This window comes from Aristolochia californica, unplaced genomic scaffold (genome assembly GCF_029961685.1).
Source record: "Aristolochia californica isolate CCGP_79_NKW_82.1479 unplaced genomic scaffold, dmAriCali1.0.hap1 SCAF_12, whole genome shotgun sequence".
NCBI classification, from domain to species: Eukaryota; Viridiplantae; Streptophyta; class Magnoliopsida; order Piperales; family Aristolochiaceae; genus Aristolochia; species Aristolochia californica.
The window spans coordinates 22226655-22247112 of record NW_027181793.1 but is presented as its reverse complement, the minus strand read 5'-3'; the positions used below and the strand labels follow the sequence as shown (position 1 = coordinate 22247112).

The 20458-nt window shown below is 38.8% G+C and overlaps 2 protein-coding genes across 2 annotated transcripts; both read right to left on the bottom strand.

Moving 5' to 3' along the window:
* Positions 1-4955: 4955 nt before the first annotated feature.
* Positions 4956-7993, bottom strand: LOC137945826 (GTP-binding nuclear protein Ran1A-like). Its single transcript, XM_068791872.1, has 8 exons — positions 7884-7993; positions 7529-7598; positions 7126-7182; positions 6918-7035; positions 5769-5858; positions 5491-5670; positions 5299-5376; positions 4956-5196 (listed from the first exon to the last, which is right to left on the bottom strand). Exons 1-8 carry the CDS (start codon positions 7884-7886, stop codon positions 5127-5129), a joined length of 666 nt encoding a protein of 221 aa, XP_068647973.1. The 5' UTR covers positions 7887-7993; the 3' UTR covers positions 4956-5126.
* A 2034-nt stretch (positions 7994-10027) lies between these two features.
* LOC137945867 (BIIDXI-like protein At5g11420) lies at positions 10028-12306 on the bottom strand. The gene is made up of 3 exons (XM_068791936.1): positions 12180-12306; positions 10919-11416; positions 10028-10838 (listed from the first exon to the last, which is right to left on the bottom strand). The coding sequence occupies exons 1-3, from the start codon at positions 12259-12261 to the stop codon at positions 10312-10314; spliced, it is 1107 nt and encodes a 368-aa protein (XP_068648037.1). The 5' UTR covers positions 12262-12306; the 3' UTR covers positions 10028-10311.
* Between the last annotated feature and the right edge of the window lie 8152 nt (positions 12307-20458).

Sequence of the window (20458 nt, the reverse complement as noted above, 5' to 3'; positions counted from 1 at the left end):
ATCGTGCCACATTAACACCCAAAGAGTCTTACGCCACAACAACGAACAAGTCATATATAGTCACGACATCCTTCAAGTAGGATACTATGTCATCCGCCACGTAAGACCTCCACTTCAGTTTACTTTTTTTCTCTTCTTTTCTTTTCATGATTGGTTTAGGTTATTTTATAATTATTATTTTCTAGTTTTAAAATTTTTGATATATTTCATTTCATTATCTTTACTTTATATAATAAATATTTTTAATTAATTATTTCAAAAATATTTTTTAATATAATTAATACTTTATTTTACTTAATACCTTAATGTAATAATTTTACTTTAAGATGTTATTTAATTTAATACAATAATTAGTAAATAACAATTTATTTTTAAAATTCTTATTTTTTGGTACAAATATTCTACCTTTTTTAATAAAAAAACATAAATTTCGTATTAATTAATTAAAATAAATTATTCTTACCTATTTAACTCCTTTTATTATTGATATAAATTTTTTAAGTTGAAAAAATATTAAAATATTATTTTAGAATTTAAAAATATAATTTACCGGTACACATTTTATTATCTTATATATATAAATATTTTAAAATATTTTTTATTATTTAAAAACTTATTTATATAAAAAAATTTCAAAAATATTTAATTTTTAGAAAATATATTTAAATATTTTAAAAATTATTTTCATAACTAAAATATATTTAAAATATTAATTTTTTATATTTTAAAAAAATGTTTTACTAATTTTTAAATATTTTATTTAAAAATAAAAAAATTAATTATGTATTCGATGATGTGGCATCATACAATGTGACATGGTGTAAGACTCTTTGGGTGCTAATGTGTGACATAGCACCACGGTAATAGTTAAAGTTTATGTGTTACATTTGATTGTACACATGTGTCAGTGGACCGGTCAAAGTTAGGTATTTGTGTAAATAAATAAAAAACTTTGGTTATTTATGCTATTATGTTAAAAAAAAAAAACTGGGTAATATTCTAAAATTCCGTATGTGTCCATGGCACTTAATCTGCTCTGGCTCCTCGGCCATGGTTTTAATAATTTGCAGCTCGAGTGGGTGGCACCTGGGAGGCCCGTAACTTCGTCCAAGGTTATTCATTTATGTCACTGCACCCTGCGGTGGTGGCAGGACCATGATAACGGTGGTCCTACAGAAAACATGAAAAACTACTTTTGATCTGGAACTGCTCACCTTCTAGTTATTACTCAACCGAAACAATGAACCGTTCGAATTGACAAATCTGTGCTTTCGACTCTCGCCCATTGTTGGTTTTTACATGGTGGGCCTCCTCTTGTCCACTGGTGGGGGGGACGACCCTCGTCATTTGTTGTCTCAAAGACGGAGACGTAGCCTTAATGACTGGAACGTTCATGTTGGCTGCCAGTTCTTGTTGGTAGGGCTACTCAGTGTCCTATCCTGCACACTGTCTGGACAAGGAGGGAAGGTGGGCTCATGTATTTAAGCAGGAGGAACATGAGGACCTGCTCACCAGTATGGCCAATTTAATGAACAGACCAAAGCTCGACCCAATCCTCGTTTCGCAGAGGGAAAAAGCCTTCAAATCCGGTGTAGGGAGGAGCTAGGGGTCCCTACCCTCTACCTCTCTCTTCACCCGTCTTCAGAATTCAGATGGGACCATCCAAAGGTCTCTGGCCTAGGCTTGGCTTCCTTCTTTTAAGACCATTCTTTTGTGTCTCAACTCTCAACTCAAGTGCCCGTGACAGTTTAACGAACCTGATTCGTCAATCTACTCTCTTTTAGTCTCTTTTTACTCGGAATTTTTGTCCGATAAATGGATCAATGATTCATGGGGATTTGACTGTCCAGATTCCGAACGAAGGCTGCAACCGGAAACAGGTTGGCTCATTAGGCTACTTATCATCCAACATTTTATTGTAAACCAAGTACTACATTTATTACAATTATACTCAAACTCTAACACTTAAATATCAGTACTAGCATAATTAAATAACCCAAAATAAATAGAAGATTTATATGACTAAAACACCTTTAAACTGAAACTCTTTTGTGAGATCTGCTTCCATAATAATTGTGGCTCTGTTAAACTTCTTATTGTGTAAAACTTCTTTTGCCACCTCACGTGATCATGGTGGGTCTCATATCTTATGGGCTTGGGTTCATCTTCCAACATTCTTAGGTATGTGGGTCTTCTTTGGTCGTGTGGGCTTAAACTCATCCTCTATAGATCAATATCTTATGGGCTTGGGCCCATCTTCTAACACTCCCCCTCAAGCTGGAGGCGAGAGAACATCATCAACTTTCAGTATGACGTAAATAATGTATAGAATCTTTTTGTAAAAAATGGCAGTCTTCCATATCTTCCAACACTCACTTTCATGCTGGTGCTCTCGTTCATGAGGCCCAACTGGCATAAGATAAGTAAGAGTGTCGTATGACATTGCTCCATAACCCTGTCAAATAACTCATGTTGGATATTCGGCACACTCCTATCTTTTGTAAGTAGTGGGTCTATACGTTGTTCGAAAGTGTAGGTAGTGTCACTCCTATCTTTTGTAATAAAAAACATCCTCCATCACCGTGTCCCTCCACAGGACAACAACTCTCATGTGGTAGGAGTAATAAATGTCAATTCATAGGGGTATAACATAAAGCTAGTAATAAAATCTTCCATCACGGTGATGAAACATATATTGAGGCCACCTCTTCTTCAATAATAATGTCTTATCCAGAGAGACAATAATTGCAACTGAAATATATAACACGAACCAAAATAATAAACTTTGTAAAAGGACCCATGAAATAATCTGATTTAAAATTTTCTTCTTAGATGCACAAGCTTCATTTGTGCTCCCTCTTTCTTAAATATTTTGGTCAATTAAAACTTATCCACAACATATAGAATAAAATACTTCTTTCTTCTATTTCTTCTACTTCTCCCCCTCAAGTTGAGAGATAATGGCAGTGATCCCAACTTGAACCAAATATGGTAGATATAGCAATAAGCCCAAATAATAGAGATGTATAATAAGCTCTCAAACCAGGGAGAAGTGAGATATTTTCTAGATATAGCAACTCAAAATGTGACACAAAACAATGGGCATAAATTCAAATTTTTCAATGCAACAGAATACTAACATGACCTTTGATTCTTCCAATGAGAATATATTTTTAAATATAGATCAGATTGACATGAAATTTTCTCCTTCTAAAACTAGACCTAAAAACCTTTCATCCACGTATAACTTCTCTTAATAAAACATAATTATCAGGAGATACATAATCCGATAGATTTTGGTCTCTATAATCTGGCTGAACTAAGTATTGTTTATCTTTTTGCCAGTATGACCATTGACTCTTCCAAGATCATTGTATAATTATAAAAAAGTCAGATTGAGAATTGATTGAATAGTAAGAAAATAGATTTACATATATTTCATTTGATATATAAATTCTCTTTCATAATAGCATAAAATACCTTGGAAGTTGAAGTTTTTTTATGTTGCTCGAACTTATTTTTGCAATTTGACCTTCGCTGCTTCAAATATCGATTTCTCTTTGTAGATAACTCCGATTAGAAAAAAATCATTTTTTCTTGGAAAGTAGACTCGAATATCTTTCCCTCAATATATAATTTACAATATAAAAATCTAAGTATAGAGGTAAAAACGCATAGAAAACTAATGGGTATAGGGACTAAAAAGAAAAAAATATATGAACATAGACTTAGGGTTTAGGGTTTAGATAAAAGGATTTCATTATCTTTGTGGACTGACTGAGTCAACTCACATAACCTGTTGTGATACCATGTTGAATTTACGTATAAAAAAGAAAAATACTTTATTGACTTATTATAATCAAAGTATATAAACATCTATTTATAATAGAGGAAGGTAATAGAGTCCAATTACAATAATACTACTTTTGTTCCAATTACAACCAAACTCAAACAATTAAAGATAAGTCCTAGCATAATTAGATATAACCCAAAATAAATAAAATATTAACATAACTAAAATACATTTAAATTGAAACTCTTCTGTGAGACCTGCTTCCATAATAATTGTGGCTCTGTTAGACTTCATATTGTGTAAAACTTCTTATGTCACCTCACGTGATTATGGTGAGTCCTACATCTTATGGGTTTGGGTCCATCTTCCAATATTTTTAGGTATATGGCTCTTCCTTGATCGTGTGGGCTTGAACCCATCTTTTATAGATCCATATCTTATAGGTTTTGCTCATCTTCCAACACTCTTAGATAAGTGGGTCTTCTTTTATCCTATGGGTTTGGGCCTATCTTCCAACAAAATTTAAAAGAATACACAACTTTAGGGAGCCCATCAGTTTCCAGATTAGAGTAGATGTGAACCCCAATGCCTAATGACATTCTACTCACCAAGTCCTTAAATGTATTGACCCTCAGGCTTGACCAAGAACTAGCAAGTGGTGACTAAGTGACTTTCATTGTCCCTGAGGTGTCCATGTTGAGTCAGAAATCGATCCAGTCTTGTAAATTCAACTTACGAACCTAAACACTTCATTAAGAGTATAAATAAATCAAGATCCTGCTCGACATTATTTACAACTTTTATTAACTTCGCTGAGGTCAAGAGGAGCAAAAGCTAATGATAATATTGCTACAGAGATTTTATTATATACCTGCAGCTTCCATGTCACTAGTCAACCAGCGCATTTCTTCGATCTCTTTTACTTGGAACCCTTTAAATTATTAGACGACTCATGACCATCATCAACGGCAGACCACAAATACTTGCTACACCCTATCTAATTTAAGTTTGTTGACGGAGACTCGCCATGATATATGTATTTAGTTTTAAGGTTCCGCGAATCGTTTTGTCTTCCAGAGTGCTCTTTGCAGACACAAACAAAAAGCGTCCCGAATAAATTCCACGAGGTTTATAAAACATTCAGAAAATATTTCATTCATCCTAGTCCATAAAGAGGAGCGCATCTCATAAAAGCCAAATTGGGTGATGCCACGTTTTACTACAAACTCTTTCACTATATAGACTGAAAATTTGGTAATAACATAATGAGAGATAGTTTTAAAGAGAAAAGAAAAAAAATCCAACTCGCCAATAGATCCTCCACCTTCCACTATTACTCGATCAAATCATCATCGTCATCGGGAAGGGGCTGAGCAGCCGCTTGAGCAAGTTCTGCCTCATGGCTGCCATAAAAAATAAAGGAAATTGTATTACTATGAGATCAAACCTAAGATACAACCGAGTTCCACTCCTAAAACCGGGAAAAGGTCAGGGGGGATACTCACATTGCCTGCGCAGCCATGTCAATATGCACTTCAGGAGGTGCAAGAGCCGGTGACTCCACAAAGTGAAGGTTTGGATCCCTACAAAGTTTAAGACTCAATTCTCAATAAACATAAAAAACGTGCAACACACAATGAAAAAACGATTGCAGATGAAAGCTCCAGTATAACGTTTAGATATTAAAACTAGCATACCCTGCAAGCTTCCTGGCAAGATAAAGAAAAGGTTTCTCAAAATTGTAATTGCTCTTAGCAGAGATCTCATAGTACTGGAGATTTTTCTTCCTGTGGAAAGTAACCTGCTTTGCTTTCACTTGTCTGTTCTTGACATCAACCTTGTTACCACATAGAACAATCGGAATGTTCTCACACACTCTGAGATTAACACCAAACAGCAAGCCAATTCCCATTAGCAAGACATTTGTAACATTAAATAAAAAACACCGTCTTTCAATTCTCCCTTCTAGACATACCTGCACAGATCCCTATGCCATGTTGGAACATTTTTGTATGTCAATCGAGCAGTGACATCGAACATTATAATAGCACACTGCCCATGAATACTGCAAAGCAAGAATTATTAGGTTAAAACATTTAAGAAGGCAAGCACTATAGATTTTTTACAGGAAGAAGCAAACAACAAAAAGGCCCACATAAAGTTCAGAAGAAGAAAAAAAAAATTGGATCATTACCTTCGAGATAATGATCTGAAAATTGCAACTCATAGATTTTGGTAATCGACCTTATATTTATCTTTCAACAGAAAGAACATCCCCACGTAAAACAGAAATTTATTAGAAACTCATAGATCCCTTCATAATGGGAAGGGATAGACATAACCAACCCTTAAAATGGATTGCTCCCCAATATGAACTTAAAACTGCAATGTTTAACCACTTAGACACCAGTACCTTACCCATATCCAAAATCCTGTAAGAATGTTGACATATAACGTATATAAACAAGTAACAGTTAAGTTACCAAAGGGGAGACGAACACAACCCCTTTACTTCCACTAGAAGGGCCACTTTGATTATTTATCTGCCTTACATCAGCAGTAAAAAAAAATATTGTTTCAACAATTTTTTTTATCCATGATCACTTAAATCTGTTTTCTAAAATTCATGTTTTAGCATTTTAACTGTACTAAAAATTTACTGACAGAAAATCAGAAAACTAGCAATTGAGTTTTTCTTAAATCAAACTCGAACTAAAACTATCAGATAGTCAAACTGTAAAAAGAGTCACCTAAAGCACTGCTGGCAGAGCTTGAAGTAGAATGCACATCACTATAAAAAATTAGACCCAAATAAAAATAATCAAAAGCTGAATCTCCAAAAGTTTAAAAATAACAAGGTTAACAAATCTAAGATATTTATTCAATATCCAAAATTCTCAATAACAGACACCACCAACCCTAACTCGAGCAAAATTTGATTCCAAGAGGCTAGATACCCACATCCATTGAGCCCAAAGGCCCAATAAAAAATCAGCATACATACACATATATAGTGCATATATATATCTCAACTTATTCTACCCAAAAAAACAAATTAAACCAAATAATTCACTGAAACAGAAGCCCAAATTTCATCAAGCTGCTCAATGTGACCATCACTTACTAGTATCCGTCTCTGAGGCCTCCAAACTTCTCCTGCCCAGCTGTATCCCAGCAGTAAAACCTGATCTTACCACAATTCGTGAAGAAGTCTAGAGGATGAACCTCCACTCCAATGGTAGCTACACCACATTTGCCAAAACAATGTCACTAATCCACACAAAGAAGACTACAAGGTTGTGACCAATAGACGGCAAGATCATAAAACTTACGTTCATATTTCTTCTCAAACTCTCCAGTGAGATGCCTCTTTACAAAGGTGGTTTTTCCTGCATTAAAAATCTCATTTGGCTTAGTAGTCATTTTGGTAGAAGATCGGAAAAGTGTCATTTAACAGGGCATAAATGGACATAAATACAGATGACAAAATACAAAGACCAATTCAGACGACTCCCAGGGCCAATGAATCTAGATGCTGGAGGGCACAGTATTTATAGGTTTTCATCAATGAGCATAAAGATTGTGTAGATCTAAAAGGAGTTATTTATTCTTGTTCTTGATCAGAGGGTAAAAAGTAAAAGAATCTTCACAAAAATCGTTCAAATAAAGACACGAAACCTAAGTCCAAGAGAGAACAACTTCAACGGATGTAGAAAAGAAATAGATTAAAGTTACCTGTTCCTCCGTCACCAACAATCACGAGCTTGAAGCTCGGGTAATCAACCTGATGCTGGTTCGGCAATGCCTACGAGGCAATTAAAAAAAAAAACTAATTAATCAATGTTCTTCAGAATTTACAATGACTTCAAAAAAAGAAAAAAAAAAGGAAAATTTCAGCAGATAATCAACATAACTAAGCAAAAAAAGCAAACGATTCCAAATACTGGATAAGAAAATAGACATATTTTAATCATGCGACCGTGAGTTCCATAATTCAAAAAACAGATTTCGACGGCGAGTAAAACCAACAGAGAAAACAAAAGACAAGCATAGGAAAAAACGAAACAAAAGAAGAAGAAAAGGAACGCACCATGTATAGAAAAACACAAAATTCAGTCAAAGCAGAGGGCCGATCCTTATTTCTCTTGTGTGTGCGGGTGTTAGGTTTTTGAAGAAGAGGGTTTAGGTCTTTATAGCTAGCGAGAAAGAGGAGAAAGGGAGACCTAAGGTTCCCTGCTGTGGCTTTAAGCGGACGCGACTCTATGAGCCGTCGGATGGAACATAGGTTGCGTTGTGCGTTGCGAAGCGTCGGATGGATCGTGGTCTCCCGCTCCATGGGCTGTCGGGGAAAAACGACAAGGAACGTACCAATATACCCTTAAGATGCCAAAAGTTAACCCATGAGGCAAGCATAATTGGCGTGCTGTCCTGTCCAGATTCGGAATTTTTCGTTTCAAATTCCAAATCCAGTGAGAAAAGGAAGGTTCCGGAATCTCGATGAGATGCCAGTATCTCCGCTGCATCGGCCGACGCCATTAGTTCACGATAAACTTTTTTGTAGCGAAGAACTGAATTGAACTTCAAATGATTGATTCAACTTCAGTATTAATGCCCCTGATAAGTTATATAAACAAGAAAATTATTAACTTTTATAATATTTTTAAATAGAACATATATCTCAATAGATAATTAACTAAAATAAATATGGTTACCATACTTATAAGTGATTTAACTTGTAGTATTATAATATATTAATATCTTAATTAATAAAAAATTATATTATATTAATTAATTATTATACTTTATTATAAATTAATACAATAATTACGTATAACTATAATAAATTATTAAAAATAAATAAATAAAAATAAAAAATAACATAAGCGAATATAATAAGTAAATAAATTATTTTTTAATAACATAAGATATGTTTATATTAAAAAACACTAATTTTATACTATCAGAAAAAATTAATATAATAAATATATATATATATAGATATTTATCAAAAACATAAATAGCAATGGGATAATCAAACCAAAATAATTTATCAAATATTTATTTTAATAATATTTTAATTATGACTATTAAATATCTAGTTTAATATAGTAATTATAATATAAATATATTACATAAATAAAAATAATTATTTTACAAATAAACATTATAAATTATTATTTTTATGACGATGGTTTAATTTTTCCTAAGTTAGGAACAAACCATCGTCTTCCTCATGGTACGTGTTATCTTCCTCAATGGCGGGCTAGTGGGCAACGGCGATAGAGGTGGCTCTCCGACGGTACGCTAAGAGGTTCTGCGACAGAGGTTTGACCTCCCGTGCTCTGCGACAAAGGTCGAGAGGGAAGGAGAGGAGAGGGAAGCTAAGAGGGAGGAAGGCCGAGAGAGAAGAGAAGTTGGGAGGGCGAGAGGCTCTGCGATAGAGGCTCGGCTTCCTGTGCTCTGTAATGGAGGTTGAGAGGGAGGAAGGCCAACGGGGTTGGGAGGGGGAAGGAGCAACGCGCGTCATGCGATTCAATTGGTTGATTCGCCAAATAGGTCTGAATCAATTCTCCCCGATTACATATAAATGACTTGAACCTCTTGTCCTCATAGTTGAACCTTATATCTTATTACTAAATACCCCATTAGGGGTGACATTGAGCCAAACCAACTCACAAATTACTCAAGTTTGACAAAAAAAAAAAAAACTCAACTTAGGTCAATTTTTTCGAGAGCTTCAGCTAAGTACAAAATTAGAATACAGTTCGTTAACTATAACAACTTAGCTCAAGATTTAATTATATAAATAGACCGGATTTTCACCTATTTGGGGTCTCTTAACATCATATGTTGTTTCTTGCCAATGGAAAAACACTACTAATAGAGAAGATTATTCTTTCCATTATGTCTATTTAAACCCTAAACCCTAAACCCAACTCGAGCTCAATCTTGAATTCATTTAAATTTTTTGAGTTTGAGTTCAAGTTTGAACTCATTTAAAAAAAATTAGCTTGCTCAAGAGTGAGTTCAAGTTTTATGATAGAGCTTCTAATTAGATATAAAATACTAATAATGATATAATTATAATACAACGATAACATAATTATGATAATAATTATTTAATTACTTAATTATGATCATTTCATTTTTTTTATCATTTAATTTTTGAATTTCATTATTATGATATTTTTTATAATTATATTATCTTTACAATTACAGTTGGGAAAGTTTTGTAAAGGGATAATCATACAGCTCCATCAATAAGACGTTTTCTTCAATATCCTCATTCTTCAAGCCAGACTCGCATAAACTTAGTAAGAATCACACTAGAATTACCTTTTACATCAACTGATCATATGATGGTGGTAGAGACGACGATGCTGAAACCTCAAACCCAGGCGGGCCAGGCTTCACCGGGAATATATACTCGGAGGCGACAAAAAAGAGAGAGAAAATGGAAAAGGAAGACAGCACCAGAAGCTTCACGGCGCTGTGATTCTCCCCTTAATTCTAGCTTTCTACGGCTTACGAACGCTCAGCAGCTTCACGTCGTCGATGACAGGTCCACACAGAGAGCTGAAGTCATCGCTTCTGGTGTGGTAGAAAGTGCTGAAAAACACAATCCTTGTACGGTTGGCGGTGGCGACGAAAGTAAGGGCTGCACGTTTGAACCCACCCTTGCCCTTGGACTCGTACGGCACCTTCACGGTGTCCTTCCCGGCGAAAGCCTCCACCACCATCGAACCCTCGCAGGAGTTGCTGGCGTCCCCCACCGCGAATGTCAGCCGGTATGTCCTTCCAATGATGGTGCGAGCCACCTGGGCAATTGCGCTCTCCCTGCCGGCTACCAGCTCCACTGCTCGCTTCTCCTGTGGCACGGTGAAGTGTGAGGAATCGATGTACTTGACGGCTTTGAGGGATTCCACTGTCCAGGCGGGCAGCGGGGAGTTATCGTCCTCGATGTTGGGTGGGATCATCACTCCCCAAGATGTGTTGGGAAACACGTATGGTCCTTCCTCGAAGCCGCCGTTCTTCAACACGTTCACTGTCAGTATTGGACAACCCATCAGTTATTTTTTAGGTGTTAATTTGTGAGAGAAAGAAGGGAGCTCGGATTCGCCTTACCCTTGGAGGCCCGCGGGGGGTAGAGCACTTTCAAGGCGATGGAGTCGATGAGGGGTCCACAGGCGGGATCTTCCTCCTTACCCGGGTTATGAATGACGGCCTCCACCACAGGGACGGTGGCCTTGAAGGCGAAGCCGTAGGAATCCCACCCACTGCTGCTGTACGTGGTTTGGATGGGAATGACGCCCGAATCGAAGGAGGCGGTGATGTTGAGCCGCTCTTCCTGCGCGCAGGTGCGGGCTGCGCTGAATGTGATACAGTAGGTTAAACCCACGGTGACGTTGATCTTCTGCTTGATGGAGGCCTCGTTGCCCAGCCTCATGGCATAATGGCCCTCCGGCACCACCAACAACATGTCCCCTTGCTGGTGACCGGACTCTATGTACTCGACGAAGCCGGAGAGCTCCCAGTTGGGGATCGCGTGGGGATCAAGCACCACCGTCCCATTCATCTGAGATTTCTTCGGCCCGTATTCGAAGTTTCCATTCGGCAATAAACCTGCCATTTTCCCAGAAAAGAAAAGAAAAACTACAATTAACACCATTTTCATTTCTTCCTCTGTAATCTATATTTCATATCATGAAAAAACAATCAGAACCTCAAGTTTTCATAGTCTTATTAAATTCAGATTTTGATCTCACAACTGCATTTTGGTTTGTTTAGCCAAATCGCTGACAACTAAGAACTTACTAGGCAACCAAGCTGCAGCGCAATGCTTGATTGCTACATCCTGAAACATTAAAACTTACAGGATTTTAAATATATATAACCCCAGAATGATAATTCCTAATTGAGATTTCACAGTAAATCGACCATAACTCTCAAGACTCGAGGTGTCGAGCAGTAGCACAATTTCCACTAACCAGTCTACAACATCTCTGTAGCAGGGTGAAGAGGAGGAAAGCAGTATAATTTGGCCACAGCTTCTGGCCATTCACGCAGACTTTAGCTGCAAGTGAATGTGGTAAAATTTAGGGCGCTCATAGCTCGGTCTCTTCCCCAAAACGTATCTCCGAGTTCCTATTTCGATTTCGGCTAGATTAAGACACCAGGTCCTCAAAGAAATCGAATGGTCGTGGTGAATTCCGCGGTCTGTACCAGGTCTACAGTCTACAGTAGAGTCGAGGAAGAGAAGCGGAGAACTGAAACAACCTCAAACGCGCAAAGAGAATTAAGAAAACAGACAGACACATACAGCAACTAAGAAGAAAAGCTGTTTAACAGACTATGGAGTGTGATCCAGGAAACTTATCGAGCATACCATCCACGAAGGCGTAGACGCCGTCTCCGACGCCGCATAACAGCAGCAACACCGCAACACAAGCAATCGTCGTTTTTGCCATGGTGAAGAGAAGAAAAAATTTTAAAAGAAAGAAAAAAAGCTTGCAGAAGTGTGTGAGATTTGAGAAGCCATCTGGGGTGGGCATGGGTTTATATCCTACTCCCAATGTCGAACAGCTCTGGTCTTTCAGCATAATCGCAAGACTGCCCTGCACTTCCTTGCGCCACCCACGTGGCCCCGCAAGAACAAAATAAAAGACCATGTCAATCAAAACCAGAATTTTAAACGGGACATTTCTCTGATTCTCTCCGGGTTGAAAGTGAAAGCACCACTTCAGTGAAAATGAACTGAACAGTGAACAGTTTTCAGTTTTGATCTTTATGACTATCCCCTCCAAAACTGCCAAAAATCACAAAATTTTCCGCCGGAAGCTGCAAAGCTCCCGGCTTCTCCGTTAGATCCGAACCACCCGAACAGGACAGGGATGGAGGGCCTTTTTGACAATATACTTCAAAATTTCCGATTAACCGAAGCTGAGACGTTAAGGCATCCCCTAATCACGTGGCCGGAGTAAACAAGGACCACCCTAACTCTAAAGATTCTGATGGAAAAGACCGGAAATATGTATTGTTTAAGCCATTAGCGAACCGAAAAGAGGATATATTAAATCACCAGATCATGGGGGGAGATTTATCCTAAGCAAACCATGTGCATTTTAATGTCTCACGTTGCCCAGATACCGCATTACCTCTGCACCTCACACGCGTCCTCTCTTCTCATCGGAGCTGTTGCCTGTAAACAGTAAACCTCATGTTTCCGCTCAATTAATTTTGATGTTTATTTCATGACTTTTACATATAATGGGTGAAAAATGCCCTGTCAGTTAGTGAAATTAACCAGGCCAGGGCCTCAGTAAACAGGACTGACGAAGATGAAAACCTCATTTGTTGGGTAAGGCAGGCATTAAAAACCCTGGGCCTAGATAATATAAATACAAGCTGAAACGAGAAAACACCCGAGGGAGGCGTTACCAGGAAGACGGGGACACTCCACGAGGGAAGCGTCTTCTTCTTTTTGTTAATAAGCCGTCAATCATGCTGTTTGACTAACCGTTTACGCGATCTAATATTCTCTGAGGACAGTAAGCAATAAGCAATATTGCTTTTATTCCATGCTGCAGAAGTGGTTTTCTTAATTTAGAGCTTGCGACGATGCCATGGATTTTATTTACAGAGGATTATAGGAGGGACGATGGACGGAGAACTCATAAGCGCTAATGGCTAATGTTGTTGGAGAGAGGAGAGACAGGCCACGAGGAGTCGGGGTGGGCTGTGGAGGATTGTGAAAATCCAGCCAACCTAACAGACACTTGTGTGTTTGGAAGCATCTGCAGCAGAAGCAGTAGGGGTCCCATGCCTTAAAATAGTGAGGGTGCCTCTCCTTCATCTGCATGTGCCTTACTGAGTACCGGTCGGAAATCATGGCATTGGCTCTTTCCCATCTCTTTCCAGTTTTCTCTCCCTCTCTTTTCTTTTACGCGGGTACTACCATAAACTGTTAGAAAAACTAAATTCCGTAGAAAAGGGTGTAAGTGTAGTTTCATAAATGTAAAAACAAAATTGTTTCTTCTCGGAGCAGATGTCAAATGTCAGAGCATCTGCTAGTTTGTCTGCAGAGGATTTACAGTTTCACGAATTCGATAAGCTGCGGGACCCTTTTTCTACAAGCCCAGATCCTTCTACGTTTTCCCCTTCCTCTCTTCAAAATCGTATTCCGTAATTCGATCCAGCTCTTTTTTATGCTTTCTGCTACTCCGGCGTCAACCTTTTTCCAGTCCAAACCGCGGTTATACGTTACGTTGCTTTCGGAAGCAGATCATAATGTTGCCAAAACTGAACTAGGTGTAGTGAAAGGCCAAGTTTGATTTGACTCTGATTTCTCGTTTTAGGGTGGTCTTCAAGTCTTCTTCGCCACTCCGTATATTGACAAAAATGGTGACGATCCATGACAACGTGCCTCTGTGAAATAGATCAAAAGGGACGACTCATCCACGTCCCTCCGACTTCAATCGATATGCCTTCTATTGTTAACCAAATCTTCGTGAAGACTCCGTGCCTTAAACTGAGCTTGGCCGTTTCTGTCACTCTTTACAGATCATAACAAATCGGACGAACGCAGCAAGAAATAAAACCAGTCGGCAGGCTACGGGCTACCCCATTTTGTCTTTACAATCATAAATCTGTTTCCATGAGTCGATAGTTTTTTTTTTTACTTTTTATCTCTAAATTTATTCATTATAGTCGAAAAGTTTTGGAACGAAGGAGCGAGCCCTTTTCAATGCACTGCCTCATGTATTCACATGGAATGTCCGTTGGCACATGAACCATCCCTCCAGTTCAATTCGACGAGAATTGACAAGCATCGATTTACATGTCACATGGGAGGTCTCAAACTGATTCTTTCTTCTCCGCCTCCTCTGATAGCTCTCTGAATTACTCCGTCCAAACTCATGTTGCCGTGATGCCATGCCCATTTAGTTAGAAGAAATTTACAGAGCAGTCACAGTAAAGAAGATTTGGCAACGGCGAAGCAGGTTTTATTATCACTGGTGAAAAGGGGGTATAGATCCGGTGGGTGAGGTGACGAGAAAGGGGGGTGGCTTTCCAAGATGCAGAGAGGCGCGAGATTGAGAATTAAATGATGGCAATCCATTCGCTTTCCACTTCCCTACAGAGCTTCTTCATGTGGGCAACACACCATTAAAGATAAAGCTGTACGGCGGGATAAAATGCTCCTGGATCAAGTAAGGTTTACATGAAGAGAGTCTGGATATGGGAGCTCGACAAGCTATTCAATTTCCAGTTATCTTGATTTGACAAGCCCATGTGTTTCGTCGAATGAACTCTGGTTTGAGTTTGTACACCCAGCTCATTTCTGAAAAAGGAACGAAAGGATTGTTTGAAAGTGCTGCAATTTTATCACCCTTTCTACTCATGAAACTATTTTATTTAAATCCCCGATATCAAATAAGTGAAACAGTTCCTTGTTCACAGTGTCTTTTTAATAAAAACCTCGTTGTTAATATTTTCTAACAATGAAACAAGTTTTCAACAACAAACATCGAGTTTCATCTTCAAAGAGCTTGGCAGTGAACTTATAATGACGAATCTAATCACCATCGGTAGAGTTTAATTAAGATTTTTTGGACTTTTAACAACATAATTTTTCATCACTTATAAAAGGTACATAGCAGCAAAATAATGGTATAGACAATGTCCAAGTTGCAAAAGACTCCGATGCAAAAAGGTGAGGGAGATATAGAATAAAGGAATATAGAATAATATTATCATAATTATTATTGATCAGGTGTATATTATTTCTAGAGTTATAACAGAGATAATAGATAATTACAACTCTACAATTTGAGTTTGTCTCTAACTCAATCACTAATTATCTTTATCATTATCTTTATCTTTATCTTTATTTCTACCATAGCCCCACAAGATGGAACTCCGAGAGGAGAATCCAATCTTGATCTTTAAAAAGAGGAAGTATGTTCTCGGAAGTGGTTTGGAGACAACAGCGAAGACACCGAAGGCGGCTGGGGTGGACGGAAACGCATCGTCCGAAGGAAGAGCAGTGGCACTGTAGGCGGTTCGGGCGGACGGAATTGCATCATCCGGTGGAAGAACAGTGGCGGCAGCGGGGCGATGACGATGAGGACGTCGGGCGAAGCGACATTGGACTGTCGTCAGCGGCAGTTTTTTTTTTTTTTTTAGAGTATCGCCGGAGAGATTGTAAGGCGATGACAAAAAGTTTTTTGGAGAGACGGAGAAGAGGAAGATAAAAGAACCAGGTATGGGCGACGACTATAGGTTGCTTCCGATAAGGATTTCCAGCGATGACAGACTAGTTCTGATTAATCGATCAGGAACTTTGATACCATGTAGAATAATATTGCCGTAAACACTATTTTTAGAGTTACAACAGAGACAATAGATGATTATAACTTTACAATTTGAGTCTATTTCTAATTCAATCTCTAATTATTTTTACCACTATCATTATATTTATATTTATTTTTGTTAGGAGAAGCGTCCCCCGCCCTCCCATTTCCTTCTCTGGAGACTCCCAATGACTATAGAAACGTAGAGACACAGTCTTTCTCGCTAATTCTTACTCAGCCTGCTTGACAGGCTCTAAGCATAACTACCTTCTTTACCATCCCCGTTTCGTTGGAAGTTTTTTTACAACCATACACTTGAATTTTCTTCCATAGTATGGACGATGGGATCCTCCTCCTCACCCTCAGGTAAGGACTCCTTACCATTGGGTAAGGGCTCCTCAACTTTTGGCAAGGTTCTGTTAAGAGCTCCTTCCTATAGACCTTTTTCAAAATGTTTTTAGTACAACATTCTATTTGACATTTGCATGGCAGTTCACCCCTAGGCAAGCTTCTTGTAGAGCATGCGATCAAACATGCCTCAACGTGAACAAGGCAAACAAACAAAAGGTTTCTTGCTACCCTTTTATGTTTTTGATGTTTTTCGCAAGCTGCAAAAGATGCCAAGGGAGAAGGGGTTAGGGACGTGTTGTTTTTGTGTCGAAATTCCATGCAAGGGTGAGGGAGAAGCGTCGCCCGCTCCTATTTCCTTCCCTGGAGACTCCCAACAACCATAACCTTGTGTAGACACTAACTTACTCACTAACTCTTACTTAGCATGCTTGATTGCCTTTGAGCCCAACGACTTTCTTCGCCATTCCCGAAGCACTGTAAGTTTTTTTTATAACCATACATCCATTTTTTTGGTTAAATATCCTCATTTCGATTTAGTTTGAGCAATCAAAAAAGGTTCTATAAAGTTCTTTGGCCCATGTAATCAAGCGTAAAGATTTATTGTATATTGGAAAAGGATCACCAACATTCAGTGCATTATAAGAGGTGAATCTCATTCAAAGACACAGAGTACATGCCTTGTGCCTGATAGAGATATTATTTAAATTATTTATTAATTTTTGTTTGATTAGCGAATCGGGTCGACAAGAAGGTACGCATCGACTCCATATATTAATTTGAGTTTCATTAACGTGTTTATTAAAGTTATGTGAGTTTATTATTATTATATATTTCCTACAATCACACTTTAAAAACTTCGACGAATTTCGAAGGCTTGTTGATTTCAAAGTCGGATAAATATATCCTTATGTGGAAACGGTTACAAATTTGTACCATCATATCAGGAGGTTACAAATTTGAACTATCAGGTCACACCTTTAGATGATTCAAATGGTCATATCGTGCCGCTATCAAAAGCTATTAATAGTCTTAACAATCAAATAAAAATGGCTACAAATCTAATGGTCAGATTGAGATTAATCATATGGACCATAAGATCAAAGCACTTATAGATATGGATGGTCTAATCAATTGGTGGTTTTTCCCATAAGGACTAGAAAGCTCTATAAATAGAGCTCTAGAACGTGGGAGAAAGATAGAGAAAAATAATGACCTCTAAAAATCGTTTCAAAAAGAAGAAAGTGTTCTTCGTGCTTCTGATAGAAGTTCTAGTGTTTTTGAAAGATAAGGGGAAATATCATTCGTTTTTGAGCAGCCATAATGGTCTTAAGATACGTTGGAGTTAAAGATTATCAAACGCATTGCTTTACATTTCAATCTCAAGTAATAATATACAAATAAGTAGTTGTAGTGTCCTACAAGTAGGGAGACAAAATAGGACACTAACAGCACATGACAGTACCGAGTATACATGATTTACAACTGACTAAGTAAAAGAAGGTGGGGCTAATATATAGCCTACAATTACGTTCTATCATGCCCCCGCAAGCGCAAGACATTTGGAAGAATGCTAAGCTTGGAACGATGAGATTGAAACAACGTTCGGGCCAAAGGTTTCGTGAGCGAGTCTGTTAACTGATCAGCAGTATGAACATGCGAAACCCAAAGATGGTTTTTGGTAATTTGATCTCAAACGAAGTGAAAATCGATTGCGATATGTTTCAGACAAGAATGAAACCCAGGATTCGCACATACATATGTGGCTCCTACATTATCACAATAGACCGTGGGAACAACAGGCAGCTCAATTCCAAGTTCCTGAAGAAGATGAGTGATCCAGTTAACCTCAGCAGTAGTAGATGCAATGGCACGATATTCCGCTTCTGTAGTCGACCTGGCAATCGTTGATTGCTTCTTGGAACTCCAACTGACAGGATTAGGTCCAAGAAAGATAACATAGGCGGAAGTGGAGGAATAATTATCTTTATTGCCAGCATAATCAGCATCAGCAAAGGCATGGAGAGCAAGGGAGGAGTGTGAACGAAGAAACATGCCATAGTCCACAATACCTTTTAGATAACGAAGAACCTGTTTCACAGCAGCCCAATGAGCAGTAGATGGCTGATGCATATATTGGGATAGTCTGTTAACAACAAATGAAACATCAGGTCTGGTGAGAGACAAGTATTGATGTGAGCTGAGAACCTGCCTATATTCAGTAGCATCACAAGCAGGAGAAGCATCATTTAGGAGAAGAGTCTCAGTAGATGACATTGGAGTGCTAATAGGTTTTGCCTCATCCATTTTAGTTTTGACAAGCAAATCCTGAATATATTTTCGTTGAGATAGATGAAGGCCAGATGATGTACGAGAAGCTTCAACACCGAGGAAGAAGTGCAAAGGACCCAAATCTTTCAACGAGAACCGATCAGAGAGACTAGTAATAAACTGTTGGATAAGAACATTACTGGAACCCGTGAGGATGATATCATCGACATAGACAAGAAGATATAGAGTGCCGGAAGTAGTCGTGCAAATAAACAGGGAGGTGTCACAACAGGAAGCAGTGAACCCTGCAGCAAGAAGGAATGTGTTCAACTCATTGTACCATGCACGAGGTGCTTGGCGTAGACCATAGATAGCTTTGTGTAATTTACATACATGATGTGGAAATTGAGGATGCACGAAGCCTTGTGGTTGCTGCATAAAAACATGTCAGACAAGGTGCCTTGTAAAAAGGCATTGTTAACATCCAACTGGCGCAAGGACCAACCCCGAGAGACGGCAATACCAAGAATTAAACGAACAGTTACCGATTTTACAACAGGGCTGAATGTTTGAGAGAAATCAACACCAGGACGCTGGTGAAAGCTTTTGGCAACAAGGCGAGCCTTGTAACGAGCAACGACTCCATCATGATTAGTTTTGATCCGAAAAACCCATTTACAGCTGACAACATTTTGGGAGGGAGAGGATGGAACTAAGGACCACGTGTTGTTTTTGTGGAAAGTAGTGTATTCATCACTCATGGCCTGACACCAATGAGAATATTTCTGAGCCTGGGTGTAACTTGTTGGTTCGATGAGAGAGAAGTCTGTGAGGGTTGTGTGGAGGTCAAAAATTTTCTTAGGTTTGTGAATGTTATGTTGAGATCGGGTTGTAGGACGAGAGGGTGGAGCAGAAGCATCAGTGGTGGGGGGAAATCAAAAGGTGGATTATGTACGAAAGGGGAGGATGGAAAACATACCTGTGGAGGGTGCGTAGCATGGGCATCTGGAGGTGGCGATAGCGTGGAGATAGGAGCAACCAATTGGGCCGTGAGACTCGGCGAGGTGGGCATAGCGAGATCAGAGGAGTGGGAATCGGCCAAAGGAGGGGAGGGTGAGAGAGAAGCCGAAATTTCTGGGGAATGGCCCGAGTTTTCAGGCGAGAGGGGAACAATGCGAGGAGTGGGGGTGGTAACAGGCAGAGAAGGGTAGGGCGACAGAGTGGCCGGATTTGCTGGGGACAAGGCCAAAATTTCAGGCGAGAGGAGAACAATGCGAGGAGAGGAGGTGGAAGCGGGCCGAGAAGGTGAGGGCGAGAGTGAGGCCTAGATTTCGGGGGAGGTCGATGATCGGTATTTGAATGGAGAGATTTGAGGATCGGGAAGATGATGTGGGTACAGGGTGGCATTTGGGGAAGAAGTAGTAGGAGTGATGGGGCTGGGTGGATGGGTTTGGGTGGTTGCGATTTGTTTGTGAAGTGGACCCTTGGTGAAATGGTAAAAAATTTTAGAAGAGGTGGGACTGACATGGGAAGTGGATGAATCAAGATGGGCATAAGGGAAAATATGTTCGACAAAATGAACATGACGAGAGACAAAACTTTGTTAGTACGTGGGTCAAAACAGTAAAAGGAGTGATGAGGAATGGAGTAGCCAAGAAAAACACACAGGCGAGAGCGAGGTTCTAATTTATGT

What these genes read in the sequence shown, in the direction of transcription:
- LOC137945826 (XM_068791872.1), bottom strand. An exon ending in TGTTGGTGACGGAGGAACAG is followed by an intron (nt 7,183 to 7,528) that starts GTAACTTTAATC and finishes TTTTTAATGCAG; the next exon opens with GAAAAACCACCTTTGTAAAG. An exon ending in GGCCTCAGAGACGGATACTA is followed by an intron (nt 5,859 to 6,917) that starts GTAAGTGATGGT and finishes CTTGCTTTGCAG; the next exon opens with TATTCATGGGCAGTGTGCTA.
- LOC137945867 (XM_068791936.1), bottom strand. Translation starts at nt 12,261, where the DNA reads ATGGCAAAAACGACGATTGCTTGTGTTGCGGTGTTGCTGCTGTTATGC. An exon ending in CGTCTACGCCTTCGTGGATG is followed by an intron (nt 11,417 to 12,179) that starts GTATGCTCGATA and finishes GGAAAATGGCAG; the next exon opens with GTTTATTGCCGAATGGAAAC. An exon ending in CCCCCCGCGGGCCTCCAAGG is followed by an intron (nt 10,839 to 10,918) that starts GTAAGGCGAATC and finishes CAATACTGACAG; the next exon opens with TGAACGTGTTGAAGAACGGC.